Source organism: Leptomonas pyrrhocoris (assembly GCF_001293395.1).
Source record: "Leptomonas pyrrhocoris isolate H10 chromosome Unknown, whole genome shotgun sequence".
Taxonomy (NCBI): Eukaryota; Euglenozoa; class Kinetoplastea; order Trypanosomatida; family Trypanosomatidae; genus Leptomonas; species Leptomonas pyrrhocoris.
The window spans coordinates 489217-510660 of NW_015438367.1; the positions used below are offsets into that span (position 1 = coordinate 489217).

General features: G+C 60.2%; 5 protein-coding genes across 7 annotated transcripts; all 5 read left to right on the forward strand.

The window, feature by feature from the left end:
- Positions 1 to 438: 438 nt before the first annotated feature.
- ABB37_05701 (putative kinesin) lies at positions 439 to 11146 on the forward strand (the record flags this gene model as incomplete). Of its 2 annotated transcripts, none has more annotated exons than XM_015803829.1 (1): positions 439 to 11146. In XM_015803829.1, exon 1 carries the CDS (start codon positions 1325 to 1327, stop codon positions 11144 to 11146), a length of 9822 nt encoding a protein of 3273 aa, XP_015657654.1. In that variant the 5' UTR covers positions 439 to 1324. The 2 variants fall into 2 exon arrangements, with proteins under 2 accessions (XP_015657654.1, XP_015657655.1); XM_015803830.1 differs by having other exon boundaries at positions 442 to 11146.
- A 613-nt stretch (positions 11147 to 11759) lies between these two features.
- On the forward strand, positions 11760 to 12465 carry ABB37_05702 (Phenolic acid decarboxylase; the record flags this gene model as incomplete). 2 transcript variants are annotated; one of them, XM_015803831.1, is made up of 1 exon in its annotated part: positions 11760 to 12465. In XM_015803831.1, exon 1 carries the CDS (start codon positions 11953 to 11955, stop codon positions 12463 to 12465), a length of 513 nt encoding a protein of 170 aa, XP_015657656.1. In that variant the 5' UTR covers positions 11760 to 11952. The 2 variants fall into 2 exon arrangements, with proteins under 2 accessions (XP_015657656.1, XP_015657657.1); XM_015803832.1 differs by having other exon boundaries at positions 11771 to 12465.
- An 800-nt stretch (positions 12466 to 13265) lies between these two features.
- On the forward strand, positions 13266 to 16236 carry ABB37_05703 (hypothetical protein; the record flags this gene model as incomplete). The annotated part of the gene is made up of 1 exon (XM_015803833.1): positions 13266 to 16236. The coding sequence occupies exon 1, from the start codon at positions 13435 to 13437 to the stop codon at positions 16234 to 16236; it is 2802 nt and encodes a 933-aa protein (XP_015657658.1). The 5' UTR covers positions 13266 to 13434.
- Positions 16237 to 16870: 634 nt separating this feature from the next.
- On the forward strand, positions 16871 to 18578 carry ABB37_05704 (putative mitochondrial hypothetical protein; the record flags this gene model as incomplete). The annotated part of the gene is made up of 1 exon (XM_015803834.1): positions 16871 to 18578. The coding sequence occupies exon 1, from the start codon at positions 16983 to 16985 to the stop codon at positions 18576 to 18578; it is 1596 nt and encodes a 531-aa protein (XP_015657659.1). The 5' UTR covers positions 16871 to 16982.
- Positions 18579 to 19186: 608 nt separating this feature from the next.
- On the forward strand, positions 19187 to 21432 carry ABB37_05705 (NPK1-related protein kinase; the record flags this gene model as incomplete). The annotated part of the gene is made up of 1 exon (XM_015803835.1): positions 19187 to 21432. Exon 1 carries the CDS (start codon positions 19483 to 19485, stop codon positions 21430 to 21432), a length of 1950 nt encoding a protein of 649 aa, XP_015657660.1. The 5' UTR covers positions 19187 to 19482.
- Between the last annotated feature and the right edge of the window lie 12 nt (positions 21433 to 21444).

The window sequence follows — 21444 nt, forward strand, 5'->3', positions numbered from 1 at the left end:
AACTGTCTGCCAATAAAGGCTGGTCCGATGCATCGACGCTGATCAGCAGGACAACTTGCTAGTGGAATGCTCCAGGGGAGGAGATCAACGACGAATACGAACCAATAAGCAAACTCGCAGCAGTTTACTTGTGTATGATCCACAGCACGCCGACACTCAGATACAGGATGAACATTGAGCTCCGCGTAGCACCAATCCAGGTCGAAATTCAAGAAACAACAACAGCAATTTCAGAGTCTTTTCGCTTGCTCACAAAAACAACAGCCGTGGGGCCAATTCAACTGCCCAGTATTGTTTCGCAGTCCTTTCCTCATCTTTATTCAACGTCTATGCCGTAGCATGCAGGCGTTGGTCTGATCTGTTCCGCTCTAACCAACATCTGTGCACTCCTTCGCCTCCGTTCTCCTGCTCATCTTTCCTGTGTATCATTTACCGTGAAGCAGACTGTGTTGTTGATGTTGCTATCGACTGCCGTAGTCAATAACTAGGATAATCTATACGACTTCCAGCTGCGCCGACGTTTGGCATTTTGGCAGACCATTCAGCAGATCACTACCTGCAGCTTTGCCCACCCCCCGCGTAGGCAGACAACTCTGAACGTACTGCAGCTCCTTAACCTTCCTTTCTTGCTTCCTCCCCTCGCTTCAGCACCTCAGCCTATCGTTGTTTCAAAGCTTTCCCCCAAAGAAGAAGAAAAAAACTCGTACAGCTACTCTCGAAAGCGAAGCTGGTAGAAGCGTAACCAAGCACTAAGTTCAGCGTGTGGCCTTTATACTGCGTTGGTGTACATATATATATATATATGGACTTATGTAGAGGAAGCAGCGTTGGTCCGTCGCCGCTGTGTCGTTTGCATTAGGTGGTGAACAAACACGTTGAGTGGAGTACTTATTTTTTTGCTTCTCTTCTTCCTCAGTCGGTGTTGCCCATCGTTTGCTTCTTAAAAAAAGAATTCTCGCCCCCTCTGTTTATACATCACTTCTTATTGTTGTAATTATCCCCGAAGAGCTCAAGCCTTTTCTTGTGTGTTTTTAGAAGGAAAGAAAAACTGGGTTGATTGATATCATTGCTGTGCCCTCTTTTTGTATTGTTTAGCTTCGGTGCTGCTGCGGTTGCTCACGTTGACGTCGCAGAGAACGGATTGTAGGTTGTACATATATATATATTCAGTGCACCTGGTCTTGCATGATTTGAATCATCAGGCTTTCCCTCACGCTTCAAACGGAGCCATCCCTTTCTCTTTTTTTGAAGTTTTTTTTTGGTTTCTTCTGTCATCTCTGTTGGTGATATACTTCACACACTGTCTCACGCACGCACGTAATCGATGAAGGCCACAACTTCACTGCGGCAGAAGGTAGTGAACCGGAGCGGCGCCGATAAGCCAACCGGTAACGGCCGGAGACCCGCAGCGGACACGGCAGCCAACAACGGCAGAAGTGACGGAGCGAATCGCTCTGCCTCGGCTGGTCGTACTGGAGGTACTCCGTCTCTGTCGCGTCGCCGAGGCCTGTCCGCTGGCAGCAGCAGCGACTCCCGCACAACTGGGAAGACGCAACAGAAGTCTCCCAACTCGCACAGTCCGCACGGCACAACCGCGACAAAATCTGTAACACCACGAAGCGGTGTGTCGACGTCTTCACCGCCGCCGAAGCTGCTTCTGACAATTCCGCGGCTGCGCCCCGGTGCACCACGGCCGGCGCTCGCGGATCATAGTGACTCCTCGCGACCACGTGACTCTCCGACACCGGCGCTTGTCGGTGCTGCTGCCACCGGCACGTTCCCGAAAAGCAGAGTATCTGCAGGAGCAGGAACAGGCTTGCAACGCCATTCCATCCCTGCCGATCCACGGCAGGTTATGCAACGCCAGCCTGGTTCACTCTCTACCTCCTTCAAGGCGTGCAGCACTGTCGGTGCCACGTCGCCATCTGGCACCACCGGCCCCATTCTGAATTTGAAGGATGAGGCGAATACAAAGGCAACATTGCAAGTTACCCCTGCAACTGCGTCTACAAGAAACGTTGTCAGCGGCTCTCTCGCAAAGCCGATGCTTTCCACCTCACATGTAATAGTAGAAAAGGATGGCGTTGCGAGAACAGAAGCGGCGGCGAACACCACCGCCTCTTCGGCCCCAACGCCTGTGCCGCAGAAAGACGCGGACGACATCGACATGCTGGACATGGGACTTGCTCTTCGCCTCGGTGACCTACCCTCGGTGCCGGCCGCTGCGGATCCGGCCACTTTCCAAGTAGAGCAGGCACCGCCGTACGTGGCTGGCACCCCACCTTTCCGTGGTATGCGTCGCCGAAGCAGCGTCTGGTCGTCGGAGAAGACAACTCGGTCGCAGGTGATCAGCGGCTCGGGGGCGACGCTCCCGCCTGCCGCCACCTCACGCCGTCAGACGCTGGACAGCGACGACGGGGTGGTGTTGCGCAGCGCAGAGGCGGTGGGGGCTGCCGATGCCACGTCGAGCGCATTTGCTGCTAATGCTGTTGCTGCCGTTAGCCCAACAAAAACGCCTTCCACGGCGAGCAACTCTCCCGTGAAGCTCGTCTCTGCGCATCTGGTGTCGTCGTCGACGTCGACGGCCAAAGTTGGCTCTGCGCCGACAAATCGACGACGGAGGAGGTCGACCGAGAACACCGGAGCGCTGCGGCAGACGGGCAAGTCACCCAATGCAAAGACGAACGTCGGTAAAGCGAGCGCGGCCCCTACTCTGCAGAAGACCCACGACATGGACCAACAGGTGTCGGCATCTTCAGAAAAGAACCTTCAGCGAAAATCTTCAGACAGCGGTGCGGCAAGTGGATTGCCGTCGTCATCACACTCCCCCGCGAAGACAGAAGCGGCGGGTACTGCTTTGGCCGCTGGAGGTCCTGCTTCATCTTCTAGGACACCCCAGAAGTCCGCGCCTCCTCGTCCCGCTTCCAAAACTAGCGAAGGCCACCTCAACCACAAACAACGGAGTGGGACGCCATCCAACGCAAATGTCAATACACCGACGACCACCGCGAGCTACCCAAGCACGCCGAGGACACAAAATGCACCCCAGACTACGCTACGCAACCCACGCGCGGCTGCGATGCTGAGTCAGATGCTGTCGGTTGTGCGTCCCATGGCGCCTGTCGTGCACGTTCGTATCCGACCGGTGCTGCCGAGCTTCGGTGAGACAACTCGTCAGCGCCACGTGTACCTGCTCGACCACGAAAACGTCATGATTACTGGAACGCGTTTCGGCTTTGGTGGCAAAAGTGCAGCGACCTCTGCTGCTGCGGGGAACAGCTTACTGTTTCCTACCACCGACTACGTAGCTGCGAAGCACATTGGCGCTGACACTCGTGGTGGGAGCAGTGGGGGAACTGGCCGCTCGCATGAGGGGTTCTTGAGCACAGGCTCCTCCGTTGTGATGGCCAACAGCGCGAATGGTGGATGGCAGGACCGCAAAGGAGCTCTCTCTCCCCGCCGTGGCATTGCCGCGGTTGCATCGGGGTCCGCCGGTGAAGACGGCGCTGGCAGCCTCATCTCGCCGATCGCCGCACCACTCTGCGACGGGATCCCTGCTCTCTTGATGAGCCCGTCAGAGAATCCGCCTCCACTGCACGACATCGCCCACCCCGCGGCGCTCGCGGAGACGAAGCGACGCCAATCACGCAGCTCGTCGAACGCTACGCTTGGGTCGGCGCGGCTGCAGTCGCTGCTTATACCCGGCGCGATCCCCTCGGTGGGCGCCTCGCACCACCCGCGGACAACCAGTTGGCTCAGCCAAGGCAGCGAGGACGTCGCCGTCGGCAGCCGTCTCTCCTACGGCTCGCACTCCACCTCCCCACCCCAGTCCGGACTGCCACCGGGTGGTGGCTCGGCGTCGTTGATGAGCGCCGTGAGTACACCCCGCGCCCGGCCACGCTTGGCGGCCTTCACCGCCCTCCCAGAGGATACAACGCTCTCTCCCGCAACGACTCCGCGAGGGCTTACCGCGGGCAATCCCGCCGCGGGCGCCGTGGAGGAAAATAGAGGCCGTGGAGGGCGGCGCACGAGCGCGCTCATGCAGCTCAGCGTGTCGCTCTCTGCGATGACCGCCCCGGGCTCGCGTGCGACGACGCGCAAGAACTCCATGGTGAGCGGCAGCAGCCTCGCCGGCCCGCAGAAGAGCGGGAGGGCGGCGGCCAACGGCGAACGACGACTCACGGCCCGCTCCGCCCTCGGTGCCTCCGTCAGCGTGTCGGCGGTGTCGACGCTCACGTTGACCAAGTTGGAGCTGAAGTCGCCCGCTGCGGTGGAGGAGCGGCGCCGTTCACGATCACCGCCGCAGCGTGATTTGCTGACGGGTAACAGCACCTTTGCGGATGCGCCTCCTGACGTGGCTGCGGCAACCAACACGAACACCCCTCGCACCAACGGCACGGAGCAGCACTACCGTTTTGAGTTCGTACACGACGAGGAGGCGACGCAGGCGGACGTCTTTGAGGAGAGTGTGCTGCGTTTCGCGGACGAGGCGCTGCTGGCGCAGAACGTGGCGATTATCTGTTACGGTCCGACGGGCAGCGGGAAGACGTATAGCATGATGGGCAGCCAGGCACAAGCGTCCTCGACGGGAGCCGCAACAGCGGGCGGAGGCGGAGTGGCATCAAAGTCTTCCAGCAAGTCATTCAACGCACATGGCAATGCGGCGAAATCCGGCAATAAAATGGTGAACGGCCACCATACACCTTTGAAGACCGCCAGCAGTGACAACGCTCGATCAACGAGTGTGGCGGAAGGAAAGCGCCGCCTTGCAGATGACTCCATCGCTTCCGGAGGGGCACGTGCTGACAGCACCAGTCGCCGCGACCCCAGTGTCGGCCTGGTGATGGACGACGAGGACGACGAGGAGGGCAACACGTGGCCGCAGCTCGGGTCCAGCTGGCAGTGCGGCTACACCGATCGTTTCACCAAGAGCGCCGCGACGGCCAAGGAGAGTCTTGCGGATGCCGAGGGAGACGGCGGCGACGGGTGGCACCGCCACAGCCACGCAGCTGTTCGGACGGCGGGGAATATGATGACCTCCGCGAGCATGATGGAGATGGGTATCCTGCCGCGTCTGGTGCACACCCTGCTGGAGCGCCGCGGCGAGGCCATCACCATCCGACGAGAGTCGGGCGGCGGCCGAGACAACGGCGGCGGTGGTGGTGGTGGCGCATCGGCGACTGCGGGGTCGACGTCCAACAGTCCGCAGCCCACGCCGCGGCCGGCAAGTGCGTCGAAGGCGACGAGTCTCTCGCTGACACTGCGCGACCTCACCTTCTACGGCATCGAGCTCTACATGGATCACCTCTGTGACTTGCTGGACCCGGGAAAGCGCCCTATCCAGACCGTGAGCGACACCGGCGGGTTGGAGGCGCTGTGTCAGCGCATCAACGAGGCACGCGACTACCGCATCAACGGCATCCGCGGTGGCGCAAGTCAGGTCTGTGTCACGTCTCCTCGCGCAGGCGGCGGGATGCCAATCACCTCCCTCGCGGACCTGCGTCGCGCCTACCGACTGGCGCATGACAACCGTGTAACGTCCCGGCACGCACAGAACGACACGAGCTCCCGCTCTCACGCGATCTTTCTTCTTCAGCTCGACTTTGATCTGGTGGAAAGCCGTGTGGAGGCGGCGCAGAAGCAGCAGCAGCGGCGTCACGACGCTACGGCGGGGACGGCGACGGAGGACACGGCGGAGACCCCCGCGGAGACGGTGCAGCGCGTGCACTCGTACGTAGCCATGGTGGACCTCGCGGGGTGTGAGCGAGTTAAGCAGACGAAGGTGGAAGGCGTTGCTCTGCGTGAGGCGCAGTACATCAACAAATCCCTCTCCGCCCTGTCCTCCGTTGTGCTGTCGCTGCATCGCAACAACGCCCACGTGCCGTACCGCGACTCGAAGTTGACGCGGCTGCTGCGGCCGTGTCTGGAGGGCGGTCGTGTGCTAACGCTCGTGCACGTTGCTCCGTGCTCGAGCACCGAGACGGTTAACACGCTCAAGTTCGCGGATCAGATTCGCCACACCCACATTCCCACCCACGCCCTCACACCGACGTCGTCGAAGCATCGGGAGCTGCTGGACGTGTTTGCTGATCTCATCGACCCCATGCAGGGCTTGTGGGAGGCGCAGGTGCGACACGCACAGTCGCAGCTCAGCCGTCTCTGCGCTGATACTCGCCTGGCGTACTTCTCACGTGCGATGGGCGCCGTGTCCCGACACGGTCCGACAGACCACGGGCTTTCCTCGCGATCTGTGCCGAGCGACACCGTCAGCGAAGTGTCGGCTCTCACCGATGTCGACGACTCCACCTCGCTCTCCCCGGGCGACGTGAGCCTGGAAGAGGGCCCACCGCCGCTGACATGCGATGCCACGGAGAAGGAGCGGCGCGGCTTTGCCTTGCATTCGCTGCTGCACCGGCTCATGGGCCCCATTCATCAGCACCAGCGCACCTCGATGCGGGACGCCATTCGAGATATCCGGCGTCGCAAGGAGCACAAGATCGCCTCCTATGAATTGCAGCTGCAGCAACGCATAGAGAAACTTCAGTCCACAGTGGAGAAGCTGACGGCGACGAACGCGAGGCTGGCCAGCGAAAACAGCACCCCGCTCCCGCGAGACCCCTACGCGTTGGAGCTGAACCGACAGCTTCGCGACACATCCGAGCAGATTAACGAGGCAACGAAGGAGCAGGCAGCCCTGTCCACCTTGTCAGCAGCGCTGCGGCAGCGCCTCGTGAACCAGGACATGCTGGAGACCACGGTGGATGAGCAGCTGCGCAAGGTGCAGCATCGCACCGCCCAGGCGCTGCAGACGCTCTCCGCCGCCGCTGCTGCGCACCCGCCGGGTGTGATGCCCTCGCCACCCGCCGTGATACTCTCCAACCTGTCGTCGCCACGAGAGCCCACGCTGCCCACCGGCTCTCTCGTCCCGGCGGTCATGGCGATGGAGACGGACGACGACCCGGAGCTGCGCGACATCGCCCACCAACAAATTTCGCTCGCGAAGGAGCTGGCGGCGCTACGGTTAGAGGCTGCGTGCTTTGAGATCGGCACGGGTGTGTGGGAGGGCTTGTGGACGCGTGCGATGCGGAAGGAGATTGTGACGGCCTTGGAGGTGGAGGTGTTCGCGATGGAGCGCATTCTGCTCGACCGCCGCGCGCTGTCCTTGATGCTGATGGATGACAAGGACGGCGATGAGGAGGACGGCGACGAAGCAGGGACGGCAGGTCGCTTCGCGGAGGCCTTTTTGACCCTACCCAGGGCAGCCGCGAGCGGAAAGGAACGACAAGGTCGCGGTCATGCAGCCGTTACTGGACAGTCGTCGCTCGTACCGACCAGTATGGCCCGTCTGCCAAACAAAACAACGCCGCCCGGTAACCGTGCTGCGTCCATGCGGTCTGCGTTGTGGGTCCGCCTGGGCACCTATCTACACGGTAGAGGACACCAGGACAACGCGGTCGAGACACCATCACACGAACAAATGGCAGCAGCGGCTATCGCAGGAAAGACGACGACTGCTGCTGCTGCTGCTGCCCGAGACACAGACGGTCAAACCGGTAGCCCTCGGACACCCCCTCCACCACCGCCGTTGTTGTCATCGTCGTCATCGTCGCCGTGGCGTCGCGATCGGACACATGCAACAGTGAAGTCCAACTCCGAGGCGTCAGAGCCACGGAGCAGTGAGGGGCAGCGCACACGCGGCGGCGGCGCGTTGTTCTCGCGGACCGGATCGCCTTTATCGCGAGCCCCGCAGAGACTCCCCGAAGAGGTCGTTGTGAATCCGCTGACCATCTTGGCGATGGCGCACGACGAGGCCATGCGACAGCGACCACAGTCACCACCACCGCCGCTGCAGGAGCAGGACCCGCAGACCGCCTTCACACCGCCCCCCTCTCCACGACGGTCAGAGGCAGCGCCGTCCACCGCAATCGTAGCAGCTGCCTTGCTGCCGCTCACCATCTCCGGCACCTACGGTGATGAGCAGGCTATGCAGGAGGCGTGCCTACAGTTGCTGCTGCGGGATGGCATTCCGTGCGAGGCCTGCTGCATGGGCAACTCCGCGAACCACGTCTTGCGTCACTATGTGCTGCCTGACACGGCCGACGCCCCGCTTGCGGAGGAGCTCGACACCACAGAAAAGATCGCCGCCACAGCCGCGGTGCACTACATGGTAAAGACGCCGCCGCCCACGCCGCACAATGAAGGGGCAGCTTCGGCGAAGCGCGGGAACAAGGGTAACGCGTCCGATACACCCCTCGCAACGCCGTCCCCCTCTCCCGCTGCCCACAATTCGCACGCACGTCCTGGTGCGGTGAAGAGTGCGAGCTGCACGACACGGTTTGGACGTCTGCGTCTGGTGCGCATTCCACGCCGGGCGAACAGCTACGTCTTGGAGTTCGTGTACACCCACCAAGGGCTGCCCATGCCGCCACGGATGCAGGCGGCGCTGACGGGGAGACCGGAGGAGTCCCTCACGTCGACACCGCGGAAGACAAACTTGGAACAAATGGTCGACGCGTTGCCGTCCGTGCATGGCGTCGCCGGCCGCGGTGGGACGCGGACGCAGGGGCCGCTGAAGGAGCACCGCCTCTTTGCGATTCCCCTCCACGAGCCGTCCTTGCATCTGCACCTGCACGTGCTGGAGGAGGGGATTCCAGACATGGCGACGCCTGTCGCCGCCACCTCGGATGCACCGGCAGACGCGACTGACACGATGCTGACGGATAGCTCACGGGCGGGTTTGCCAGCAGCTTCCTCTCACCTCTGCGTCGCTCGTCGCTTTGAGGCAGGGTCGCAGATCGTGCTCGAGGTGCAGGGACTGCCCTACACCACGTCCACCCGTCGCCCACTCGTCGTTGCTGCGGCGGCAACGGAGACGAAGACGAAGTCGCAGTCCAGCAGCAAAAAGCAGCAGAAAGCAGCTGATGCGGCGAGAAAATCAAGCAAACAGACCGCTGCGGCAGGCAATGACAACGAGGGGAGGAACTACTCGCAGCTGTACACGGGCACCAGCAGGGGCGCGTCGAAGGCGTCGACAGCAGCCCATGCGAGTGCGGAACCGTTGCCCTTACCAGCACCGCCCACAGCTGGATGGAGTGACCTGGTGCTGGCGAAGCGCTTGAGCGGCGGTGGTGAGCTTATGCTGCCCTCCTCCTGCATTCTGGCCAACAAAGGCTGCTGCTCGCTGGTGTTGCGCTTTCCCCATCCCTTCTTCACCTCGATGACGCGCACGGAGGGCATTGAGGCGATCGTGGGTGCGCTGTGCGGCATCTTGCGGCCGGCCCTGACGGTGCCGGAGGTGCGACTGTCCGCGCCGTCTACGCGGTCGCCGTCCAAGAAGAGTGCCGCAGCGCGCCGTCGCAGCTCCACCTCGCCCGGCGTGACGTCTGTGGGGGCCGACAGGGACCGCACCCGCAGTAGCAGCAACAGCGGTAGGGGCCACACGCGTCGTCGCAGCAGCGTGTCGCACTCGCCGCTACAAGACGACGGCAACAGGGCGGTGGAGCTGGAGGTGATGACGTACGCGCACGTGCCCTACACGATGTTTGCCGCGGAGACACCGACGGCGGGACGGGGTGAAGGAATCGCAGCCAGTTCCGCTGTGAGAGTAGAAAGAAGTGCGTCATCGTCGGCCGTTGCGGGGCGGGCTGCACAGGCGCCGTCGTCGTCGCACTCTGCCTCGATGGCGCGCAGCGACTCCCTCGACGGACTTATGGGGCCAGGCGGTGGGATGCTCGGGCACACGCTCCAAAGCAGCTGCAGCGCAGCCCACGAGAAACGCGCGACGGCCGCCGCCACCGCCGCCGGGGCTATGCCGGCGACGCCGGTGCGGACACCGCGAGGGAGCACCGCAACGGTGACGGCGGAACCCGCGGCGGAGCCGCAGAACGGGGCGACGCTGCAGGTCCAATTCCACTGGATCTCCACGCCGCCCGACGTCGAGCCGCCCCCACGTGGTGGCACCAACATGAAAAGCAGCGGCACACCGCACACCAGTTTTGGCGAGCCGGACCGGTCGGAGGAGGCACAGAAGGAGCTCCCTCGTGCCCCGCACCGAGACAACGGTGTGCACGGCTTTGGCCACTCTCCACGGCGCAGGGCGGACGAAGGCGTCCGGCAGCAGTTGCGATCGGCTCTGGGTGTTCTGGCGCACCTTTCATACGTTTTCGTCGAGGGCCGTCCTTCCTCGTCTGCGTTCACCACAGCGGAGTCGTCGCTGGCAGACTTCCAGCCGCGCGAGCATCACGGGCATACTCGTGGGGGGACAACTGGTGGGCTGGCGCAGCATCTGACCCCGAGCGGCGGCACCCACGCAAGTCGGTACAAAGACGCCGTCGCCGTCGCCGCCCTGCTACGCCAGCTGGACACCTACCGTCAGCGTATTCGCCGTCTGTTCCGTCAGCAGCTGTATGACGCCGAGGATGTCTTGGGCGACGAGGTTCAGCTTGGCGGACCCGAGCGCGGGGCTCACGTGCGGATGGTGCAGGCAGAGGTGAAGCGGGCTATTGGGCTGCCCAGCGGCATGCTTGGGCACACAATGACAGACGACGGGGCATCCTTCTCCGTAGACGGGTCACCCGCTCGCCTGGGTGTTACCGACAACGGTCGCCGAGGCGCGAACACCAGCGGTGGTGGTGCTCGTGGGACGCACGCCCTGCTCTCGTTAGCAAGCGGCGAGAGCGGCCCCGACACGCAGGTGACAATTCCGGAGGCGCGTGAGGCTTGCGGGGCGACGGTGCCGTGGAGCATTTGGCAGTGGGCATACCGCTGGTCCCGCCTGCGTCATCTCCTCCTGCACCCGCTCCAACACGCACCGAATCATGCTCCTGTGGTGACACCGAGTGGCGGTGGGTCAATCGCAAAGGTGGACGCCCCTGCGGCGTGGTTGCCGGTGGACGAGTGGGTGTCGGAGACGTCCGTCGCGGCGCACGCGGGACACGTTCTGGCCGCGCCAGCTTCACTCCCCGAGGCGACCTCTGCCCGTTACGCGTCATCGTCCTCCAGTTCCAGTGAGGGCTACGCGATGGAGGGGGATTGGTTGAGTGAGGCGAGGCTTGCAGCGCGACCGAAGCGGGTGTGGCTGCCGGATGTGTTGTCCAGCACCATCCCGTCTTACCTGGAGAGTTGCGCCGCGGACTACGCTACGTGAATTGTACTGCGCTTTTTTCTTCTTCTCCTGTCTTCAACGTGCTTTGCATACTATAAGAACGAAGCGCTCATCCTTTGGATAGCTGCCGATAAAAAACTCTCTTTGTTTTTATGTTGCTTCGCTGGAGTGGATTTACCCATCAGCAGCAGGGAAGTGAAACGAAGTTGTGCACCTCAACTGTAACCCGCTTTACCCCCAATACATCTAGATAGCTGTCTCAGCGGCAGCACGCAGATACAACACCGATGATAACAACAATGAAGCAAAGAGCGAGAACAGTGCGCCTCGCGGGTGCAAAACACCTCCGTGAAGCGCCGGGTAAACCAAACTCCAACCTCGTTCAAAAGAGTCCCGCACAAGGAACAACCAGGAGGTTTTTTCTCTAAAGCTGGCTGGTAGTGAAGCCCCTTACGTCACCTTCTTTTTAGTTGTTGTTACCACAATGTGTGAACATGTGAGCTCTACAATAATGTGTGTTTCCTGTCTCTTTTCCCGACACCTCGTCTCCGCATCCTTCCTTCTCTTATTCTCCCCGATTTTGAAACGGTATTTACATGCGGCTTCGCATTCCGGTTACATTGGTGCCGTTCACGCGTTGGCGCACCGTTGAAATAGGAGACAAAAAGCTCGCCCCTCTACACAACACTCCTCTACCCATCAAAGTTACTTCTCACTCTTTTCCACGCGTTGTCCCTCCCTCCGCCCGACCAAGGCATACGCATTCATCACGTCGCTTCCCCATCACTTCTCGCATATATATATATTTCGTTTTGTCATTGCCGTCGCCTACCTACACAGCCCGAACCATGTCCATTCCGTTGACGGTGGAGGACTTCATCGGCACCGAGCTCATCTACACCTACGACAACGGGTGGGAGTATGAGCTGTACGTGAAGAACAGGGACACCATCGACTATCGCATTTTCTCCGGCATGGTCGGGGGACGTTGGGTGAAGGATCAGAAGGTGTTCCTCGACATGCTTCTCCCCGGCGTGTTCAAGCTGTCGTGGTCGGAGCCGACGGGCACAGATGTGAGTCTGTGCTTTATGCTGGCGGAGAAGCGCACCCACGGCACCATTTTCTTTCCCAAGTGGGTGCATGATTTTCCCGCGATCACGGTCTGCTACCAGAACGACTACATTCCGTTGATGGAGGAGTCGCGTTTAAAGTACGACACCTACCCGAAGTTCGACGTCTCGGAGTTCTCGACGATTACCTTCATGAAGAACTGTGGCGCGAATAACGAGAAGGTCGTCGCGCAGGCGCCGTACGATGGCATGGCTGACGATATTCGCAGCGGTAAACTCACCTTTAACTAGGAGTTTTTATTATTATTATTTATTTCCATTCTTTATTTCACTGGTTGTCACGCTGGCTGTTAGAGAACAAAGGTGCGCGCCCTTCACACCAGTGAGTAGGCGCAGCCCTTTTCTCTTTTCTCGCCTTGCCAGCAAACTTGTTTATTTGAAAATTTTATCGTATATGTGATCTTTGTTTTTTCATTCTTCATTGCTTCCTTTGGCCAAAAGGGAGAAGAAAAGGACGATATTAACATGAACGCTTCCCAACACACTCACATACACACACAAATAGAGACATTTACGTTGCATATGCCCATCGATTAAATCGGACCTCCCAATGCAGTCTTCTGCTGTTTCTTCTTCCACTCCCTTTTTGTTTTTGCAGTTTGCTGTGTTTCGAACCTTTCGGTGTTTGCTGCTCGTACGACAGCGCATTCCTCAATGTTCCTCGCTTCTTCTCTAGATTGTTTTATCTTGTTCTCGTTTCCTTTTCCATTTTGGCGTGTTCAAGGACGCTCTTCTCAAAAATAAAACCCCTTTGTCCTAAAAAGAAACATAGATGCTGCTTTCTAAACATCTTGTGCTCGCGGGAGATCCACCGTGGAGGTGGCGCTTTCTCAGATAGAATGAGGAAAAGACCAATGAAGGTCTATTGAACCCAATCTGACGGACTGCTGCCGATACCGCATGTCAGACTCCACGGCGTTCACTCGCTCTGGACCTTTTCTTCTTCTTCTGCTCAAAGGTTATTCGACAAGTTGTGCCTCTTCTCCCTTCAACTCTGTTCGCTCTTTTGCTCTCCCTCCTTCTTCTTATGAAGGGCCGCATCGTCCATCTTCACGGAGCGAAGGACGTGCGCTGTGTGTGTGTATGTGTGTGTGTTGCGGCATCAACTTCCCATAAGAAGGACACGTTTCCATTGCGCTGTGTTGAAGAGGTGCATAGAGCTCTGCTGGACTTCTGCTTTGCAAATCGTACGGCAACGCCATGAGCAGCTCGTCAGAGGAGGAGGGGAGACCTGCAGCTGGCGTGCGCAAGTTCAAGCTCGACAACAGCGAGAGCAGCAGCAGCAGCAGCGTTGACGGCGATGTCGACCGTGCCAACGGTGCAACGGCGAAGCGCCATGCCTCCGCTTCGACGGCCAACGCTGGTGGCGGTGCCGCCACGACTCGACATCGCGCCGGCTCTCTCAGCTCACTCGATCTGTCCACGTCTTCGTCCAACTCGTCTTCTTCGTCTTTTGGTGTTCTTGCCCTCCCTGCTGCGTTTCGCAGCGCGGCCGCCGTGTCCGCCGCAGTACAGAAACAGCTGCGTCACGGCAGCCGTAGCAGCAGCAGTGCGGCTGAGGACGTCGATAAACCTCCGCAGCTGACGCGAAGCGTAGGGGGAGAGGAAACAGCAGCAGCAACACTTGCTGTCACCGCATCTGAGGTGGCGTCGGATGGTGCATCGCGGCTGAGGCAAATAAAGGAAGAAGAGATCCCTGACAAAACAGCTGGAACTGCCATCACGAGCACTCTCAATAGCGGCTCGGCTGCTGCCGCTGCGCTACCCGCCGCGCCCGCTGTGGAGTCCGACACGACGAAAAGCTCCCCTGCCTCCGCCTCCAGTCCCAGCTTTCGCGCCGGTGCGGACTTCTTCTTCAAGCGGCACGGGACGCCTCCTCGACGCACGAGCACGCCTGGCACACAGGAGAGCTCGGCGCCGGCTGCCGTGGCTCAATTTGCGGTACCGGCAGGCAGCGACGGCGGGGACAGCAGCACCGCTGCGAGCGGGAAGGACAGCGTAGCTGCCACAACGCATCCTCGACCGACAAGGACCTCCCACAGCATCGCTGCCGTGCCTGCACCGGTGTCGAGTGGTGCGGAGAGACGCGAGCCGCCCGTGACTTCGCCTTTGACTGCTATCCAAGCTGCTCGTGATCGCCCGACACCGGCAAGTGGGCCTTCAGCCGTGCGTAAATTCCCAGTGATGGGTGACCGCCCATCGCACGCGACGGCGGCGTCCATCGGCACCTCTTCACGCACTTCCACAACGGCAGCAGCGCCACCGCTGTCATCGCCTCCTCCGCTGAAGGCACCTCCAGTGACGGCCGCCGCCGCCGCCGTGTCAAAGAGGGCAGCTGTGGCGGTGCCACCTGCGCTGCAGATAAGAAAAGTAGCGACTGATCTGGACAGCGGTGCGGAGGAATCGACAGGTGGGCATGCACCGCGAGCTACGTTGGCTGCCGGGCCGACCAAGGACACGGAGGCGCTACCGGCAGCAGCAAAGTCGTCTGCACGTGCATCGACGTCAGAGGCAAGTGTCTTTGGCGCAGCCCTTGCTACACGACCGGAAACCTCACAGGAGGAAACTGCAAATCAAAGTGCCATCCCCAACAACAACCCAGGCAGCCCCTCGCTTTCCGGTCCTTCCGGCAACCTCGCCTACAACCGCGTCAGCGCCCGCGGCATCGGTTCAGTCCCTGCGAGCGTCATCGCGGCTCCTTCGCGGCCACGGCGACGCGCGCTTCCCACCGAGCACACGATGTCCGGCGAAGCAGCGGCGGAGGGATCGGGGCCCATCCCATCAACGCACCGATCGACTCCTTCCACGAACGAGCCGCCAACGGAAAGTGGAGCACCGGCCGAGAAGGAGAAGGCGAACACAGACGAAGTTACACTGTCTCCACCGTTGGTGTCTACCGCGGTTACGGGGCAGACTGCCGCTCCGCCACATCGCCCGCAGCGCCGGGCTCCACGCATGCCACATACGCCCAGTTTACCCCCTCCAACACTTTTAGAAGATGAAGACGGAGACGCAGAGGCCGCGAAGACAACGAATCCCGCTCCCACCAACGCTGCATCTACACGAGCAGCAACGCAGGTAAAAGGGACCGCAGAGGAGGTCCAACAAGCACCGGCGCGCTTCTCTTCTTCCTCATCACCACCGACTCAGGACGCTTCTTACCCCCTCTCGCCACCCTCCTCATCGCCACCCACCGCCTATCGCGCAAGCTCGGCGGCAACCGCAGCTCTTCAGCGGCAACTTGAGGCCGCACTCGTCATCTACGACGATCGTGTGCCGCCGGAGTGGCGCACCGGACGTCACGCACAGCCGTTCGCCGGTGCCGGTGCGGCTGCGCTCTCGCGAGAGCCGGTGGCGACGTGGATGGTGCTGAGAGAGCCGGTCCGTGACGTGCGGGCTCGCGGCACCGCCTCGCACACTCCTTGTCATGTGCCACCGGACAGCAAGGCAAGTGCTCGTGCGAATACGTTCGGCTGCCGCCCCGTGTTGCACATCGCCAATAGACGACGTGCCAGTTTTTCATTGCTTCGCACACACGAGCACAGGTCACACCGAGGTGAATTGGGAAAGGACGACGCGGCAGAGATGCTGGAGCGTGCCGCAACCGGTAGCAGTGGTGCACGCACGCCTCGCAGCAGTACTCACGGTGATCGGCTGACATCATCACGGACACCAAGCCCTCGTGCCACACAGCGCGTCTCGAGCACAAGTGGCAGGTCACACGTCAGCGATGCGGTGGTGCAGCAGCTACTCCAGCAATACGGACCTCATGCCCCGCAGAGAGGGAACAGCAAGACAGACGCAACAGCTGACGACTCTCTTGACGATGTGCCGGATGCGATGGCCGCGGGAAGAGTCAGTCTGATGCCAGCTCGTGACTTGAACACTGCTAAGATGCGTGACGCGACTGCAAAGCGCCCGTCGAGCCCCTCGAAGCGACGAAAAACTGGTGAGGTGGGCGACGTAGATATTCTGAACTACCGCAGCACGCGCAGCCATTGATCATGAACCGTGCGACCCACTGCTTTCGTCTGCCTTCCCAGGACCTGCTTTTCCTAAGTAGAAGAATTTCGTTGGTGTTCTGCGGCAAGTGTCTTCTTTTGTTTGTTTTGTTTTGCTACAAAGTCTCATTTTCCTCTGGAAATACACGCAGAACTCACCTTTGATGTTTCTCTCCCTTTTACACACTGCACTTAGAATCCCATCACAAACTTACTCAACCAAAAAGGGCGTAGTGAGCGAGGAGGTAAATGATTTCCCTTCTGTACTTTCCGGCCGCTTTTTGCGTCTCTCTCTCTCTCTGTGTGTGTGTGTGTGTGTGTCCGTAGAGCACGGCCGCTCCGCACTCCATCAAAGGCTGAGGGGAAGCTGCCGTTTTTTGTTTCTAGATCACTTTCAGGGTTGGACTGCGCTGTTCTCTGCGTCCCAGCCAGCAGCCCACGTACCCCCCCCCTCTGTGGACTCACTCCGCAGCAAAAGACGCTCGCTTCCACAAACGGAGCGTTGCTTTTGCCGAAAGCCTATCCGGAGGCGCACTCCCTTTTCTTTGCGTTTAAGAATAGCTCGTATTCTCGTCTCTTCTTACTTCCCCAACACCGTCGTCTATGTTCCCATTCGGCGGGGGTTCACTACGGCCAGCTCCTGATCGTTTTCCCCCCACACAACACACATATCGAATTTAATTCCTTTTGTCAAGGGAGAATCTCCAAAAAACAAAAAAAACTATCTTTTGTGTACAGTTCTCCTGAATGAGGCGAGTTTGTGCGGGGACGGCGCGTGTGAGCGGCGGGGCATCCCCAGCTGGCACCTTAGGCAGAGCGTCGCTGTCGTGCGGAGGTACCCTCACAGCTCCGGCGTACCTCTCCTCATCACCGTTTTTCATTCGTACGCCTCACCGATGCGCTTCCTCTGTGGCTGGTGGTGGCGGTGGACGAGACGATGTGAGTTTCTTTCAGAAGTTGAAGAATCTCTACCGCGAATTTCAGCTATCGCAGGACCGCAAGCTGGACGCCGTGGCCGCGGAGGAGGCGCAGGAAGGTCTAAACAGCTTCTTCGAAGATGAGCACCGCGATGATCCGCGGCATCCATCGTCGTCGAGTAGCAGAGGCTCTTCTGACGACGGCAGCACCCATCCGCGTGACTCTCCGCTCATCTCGTGCAACCCCAATTTGTGCCCCCGCAGCGTGTTGTTTGTGCCTGGTTCAAAGCCGCGTGCGATGGAGAAGATTCCCAGTCTGAGCGCCGATTGCTTTATACTAGACCTGGAGGACAGCGTCGGCGTGGGCTCGAAGCGCCAGGCGCGGGAGAACATTCGAAGCTTCGTGGAAGGCTTGCAGAAGACGCGCCGCATGCACCGCGATGCGCAGGTGTCCGGTATGGTGAACGCCTTCCTGCAAAAGCACACCAAGAAAGTCGAGGGCTCTGCAAATGCAGACGAAGCCGGCGCCTCTTCGAGGGCTGCTAGTGGGAGGGTGCACCACAAGGTTGAACTCTTTCCTCGGCTTATTATACGCATCAACTCCCCTGACTTCGACCCCACCACGGCGATGTTGGACCTGGAGTTGGTGGGGCTTCTCGGCCCCGCCATTGAGGGCGTTGCAATCCCAAAGACGACCCCACGCAGCTACGCGCTCGTTAAGAATTACGTCCATCCGTCGCATCAACTGTGGGCCTTCTTCGAGGCGCCGAAGTCCGTCATCCAGGCTCCGATCATCTGCAAGCAGCAGGTGTATCAGTACGCGGTGATGGGCTACAATGACTTGAGCTTGGAGATGCAGCTGCCCATGGCCTCCGCCCCACATCTTAGCGACAACGGATTGAGCGAGGCGGTGCGGGAGTCGTTGCACATCGCCGCGCAGCTGCCGCTATGGCAGTGCACCGCGCAGGTGCTACAGGCGGCGCGCGCCTATAACATGTTCGTGCTCGATGCTGTGTTCAACGACCCGACCGACACCGCTGGCTTTCGTCGCAGTCTGCTAGAGTGCAAAGCGCTCGGCTTGAACGGCAAGACGCTGATCCACCCCAGCCAGATTGAGCCAACAAACGCCATCTACACCCCGAGCGAGGCTGAGGTGACGTGGGCGACGCGCATTATTGAGGCGGTGCGGAAGGCCAGGGGCGGGGTGGCCACCGTTGATGGTAAGATGGTCGAGGAGCTGCACAAGCGGCAGGCGGATCGGCTACTCGCGTTGCACCACAGCATCGAGGCAGAGAAGCAGCAACGGGCACGCGAGGCAGCAGAGAAGGCGAGGGCGGGTGAGACGCCGGGGGCAGGTGAGAAGGACGATGCGGAGGACGCACGTGAGCCACGGCAAACACCGTCCCGGCATCGACCGCTGCGTTAGGACTACGTGCGTTCAGAGGAAAAGTCCGTATTCAAATTACAGTGTTATCGTTACCGGTCGTGGACATCAAAAATGCTGTTTAAGTACTCTCCTAGCAGTTCAATACGTACAGTTTTGTTTTCATTTCCTTCACTTCGCGTATTCCTCTTTATTATTTCTTTTTATGTAGTTTATGCTGCTTCCTTCACAGTGAACGGTGGCGCACAAGCAGGCGGGAAAACTAAAAGCAGCGGATTCTCCTCACGTGTATCGTGTCGAACAACGGGCGGCGGTGAAGCTTTAAGTAGCTCTCTCTCTTGTTGTTGTTTTAGACTTGAGGAGGTGCGAGAAGTCCCTGTGCTGTTGTCTTGATGGGTGCGGGCGCAGGTGACACACTGGCGTCTGTCCAGCAAAACACACACGCACACAAGCAGCGACACGTAGCGAAAGATCTCGTTGTGCTTTGGGGCTCGCACACGAACAAATGCCCTCTTCGCTACTCCTGCACAACTGTCTCCTTCCGGCGCATTTGCGAATGCTCTCCTCTCGTTCACTTCCCAGCTGGGCGCTCTTTCTTTTTTCTGCCGAATTCCTCCTTCCTCTTTCTTTTGTTCTTGTTGATGAGTAACAGAGGAACAGAGGAGCGAACACGTGCGAAGAGACACCTGTCCTCCACCTTCTGCTTCTTCACTAAAAGAGAAGAGTACTAGTATTACCCGCACCAAGAGAGCAAGACCTATCTCGGAATACCGCGACGCAGCGCTTGACTGTGCGAACGGACGTCCTTCGACGACGGGCGTTACCAACACAGTAGTTCTCTAAAATATTTTCCAGTTTTCTGCTGTTCCGTCGCTTTCCCCGTGTGTGTGTGTGTGTGCGTGCGTTCTCGCTTTCTTGTTCGTGCCGAGTGCGCCTTGTTCGATTCATGTCTGGCGGCGGAGAGCAAGCGTCGGCCAGTGGCGACGGCACCGCTGCGTGTCGTCAGTGCGGCTCCACGTACCACAAAACAAGCGCCAAGTTTTGTAGTCGATGCGGCGCGTCGCGCGAGATAGCAGGCAACGGCAGCCGCAGTAACGGTGGGGGTGGGAAAGGGAAAGCGAGCGGGGGGCTTGATGACACGGTGCGTAGCTTAGCGGCCACTGCAAATGGGCTGGCTGGGCCGATGAAGCCTCCGCTTCTCTCCTTTACCGCGGTGGAAGCCGGCGGGCCTGCAGAAGCGGCGGACGAGGCGGTGAAGGGCACGCTACGACCCTTCGATGTAGAACTACTGCGCCGGCACTCGCATAAGGAGTCCTCGGCGGATGCCGTGGGGGCCCCGCTGGAGTTCCGTGATCCGAGTGAGGCGACCTCGCTGACCTCCCCCAAGCGCTGCCCTCAAAGCTCGACATCTGGGCCGGCACCACCGCCTGTTTCTGCGGCCGCATCCTCTTCTCCTACGTTGACGTCTTTATCCGCCTCACGTCCCCCCGGCCTGCATCGAGAGGCGCGCAAGTCCTCCATTTACGCGAAGGACAACGCCCTACCAGAGCTGCCGCCGGCCTCGCTGGCCGATCCTCGTCGCTTCACACGCCATCAATCGGAGTCGGAGGAAGAGCCGGAGACGAAGCTAGCCGCGACTTCGGTGAGCACCTTTAGTGGGTCCTCGGCACGTCCGCCGGCGCCACCACGCGAGCAACCGCCGTCGCACGATGGTGGTGGTGGTGGTCGACCGTCTTCCGCGTCATCGCCGTTGTCGCACACGCGAAAGCGTTCTAGCAAGAGTCAGATGCAAGAGGTCGCGGTGGAAGATGCCGCTGCGTTTGCGGACAGCGTCGTCGCCGCCGCACCTACGTCTGGCGCGAAGGAAGGAAACGAGAAACCCAAACAGAAGGCGGCGGCAGCAGAGGATGTGGGGGACGGTGAGGAGGCCACCGGGTCTCTCCTCCGCCCCTCCGCGGAGGAGGAGGCGCAGTACACGGCGTGGGCCACGCTGTCCCCTGACGGGCTGACGCCGGAGATGCTGCAGACGAGTAACGCGGGCGAGCTTCGCAAGTGGCGCAAGGGCAGCCTCATCGGCCGTGGCACGTACGGCTCCGTCTACCTCGGCCTCCTGCCCGATGGCAGCTTTTTCGCCGTGAAATCGGTCGAGCTCGGCAACCGAAAGACCGGGGCGGACCACCTGAATGCCCTGGAGCTCGTGTCCTTGTCGCGGGAGATCAACATGATGCACCGACTGCGACATCGAAATTTGTGCACCTTTAAGGGCGTCTACTACGACGCGGAAAACATGGCGATTTGTATGTTTATGGAGTACATCGGCGGTGGCTCGCTCTCTGCTCTGGTGAAGCGGTTTAAGCCGCTGCCTCCGTCGGTGGTGCGGAGCTGGACGAAGCAGCTGCTGTGCGGTCTGCTGTACCTCCACACTCAACACATTATCCACCGCGACATCAAAGGGGATAACGTGCTCGTCGACACCTCCGCCGATCCATCCTCCTTGGCGCAAATCAAACTCGTAGACTTTGGGGCTGCGCGACGGCTGACTGATGCAGTGTCTCAGAGCAGCACGGTGATCGGGACGCCGTACTGGATGGCACCGGAGGTGGTGGATGCGTCTGGGGAGGGCGGGGGCTACAGCTACAAGGCGGATGTGTGGTCGGTGGGGTGCACCGTGGCAGAAATGCTGACGGGGCGTCCGCCGTGGCCGTGCAAGACCAGCGCACCGGCGGCCATCATGATGATTGCGTCTGCCACCGGGATGCCGACGGAGATCCCGGAGAAGGAGGCCACGGCGGGGTGTCTGGACTTTATGCGGCAGTGCTTTATCCGCGACCCCGAGAAGCGGCCAACGGTGCAGATGCTGCTGCAGCACCCCTGGATACAGGGGAAGGTTGACTAACTGCTGCCGCAC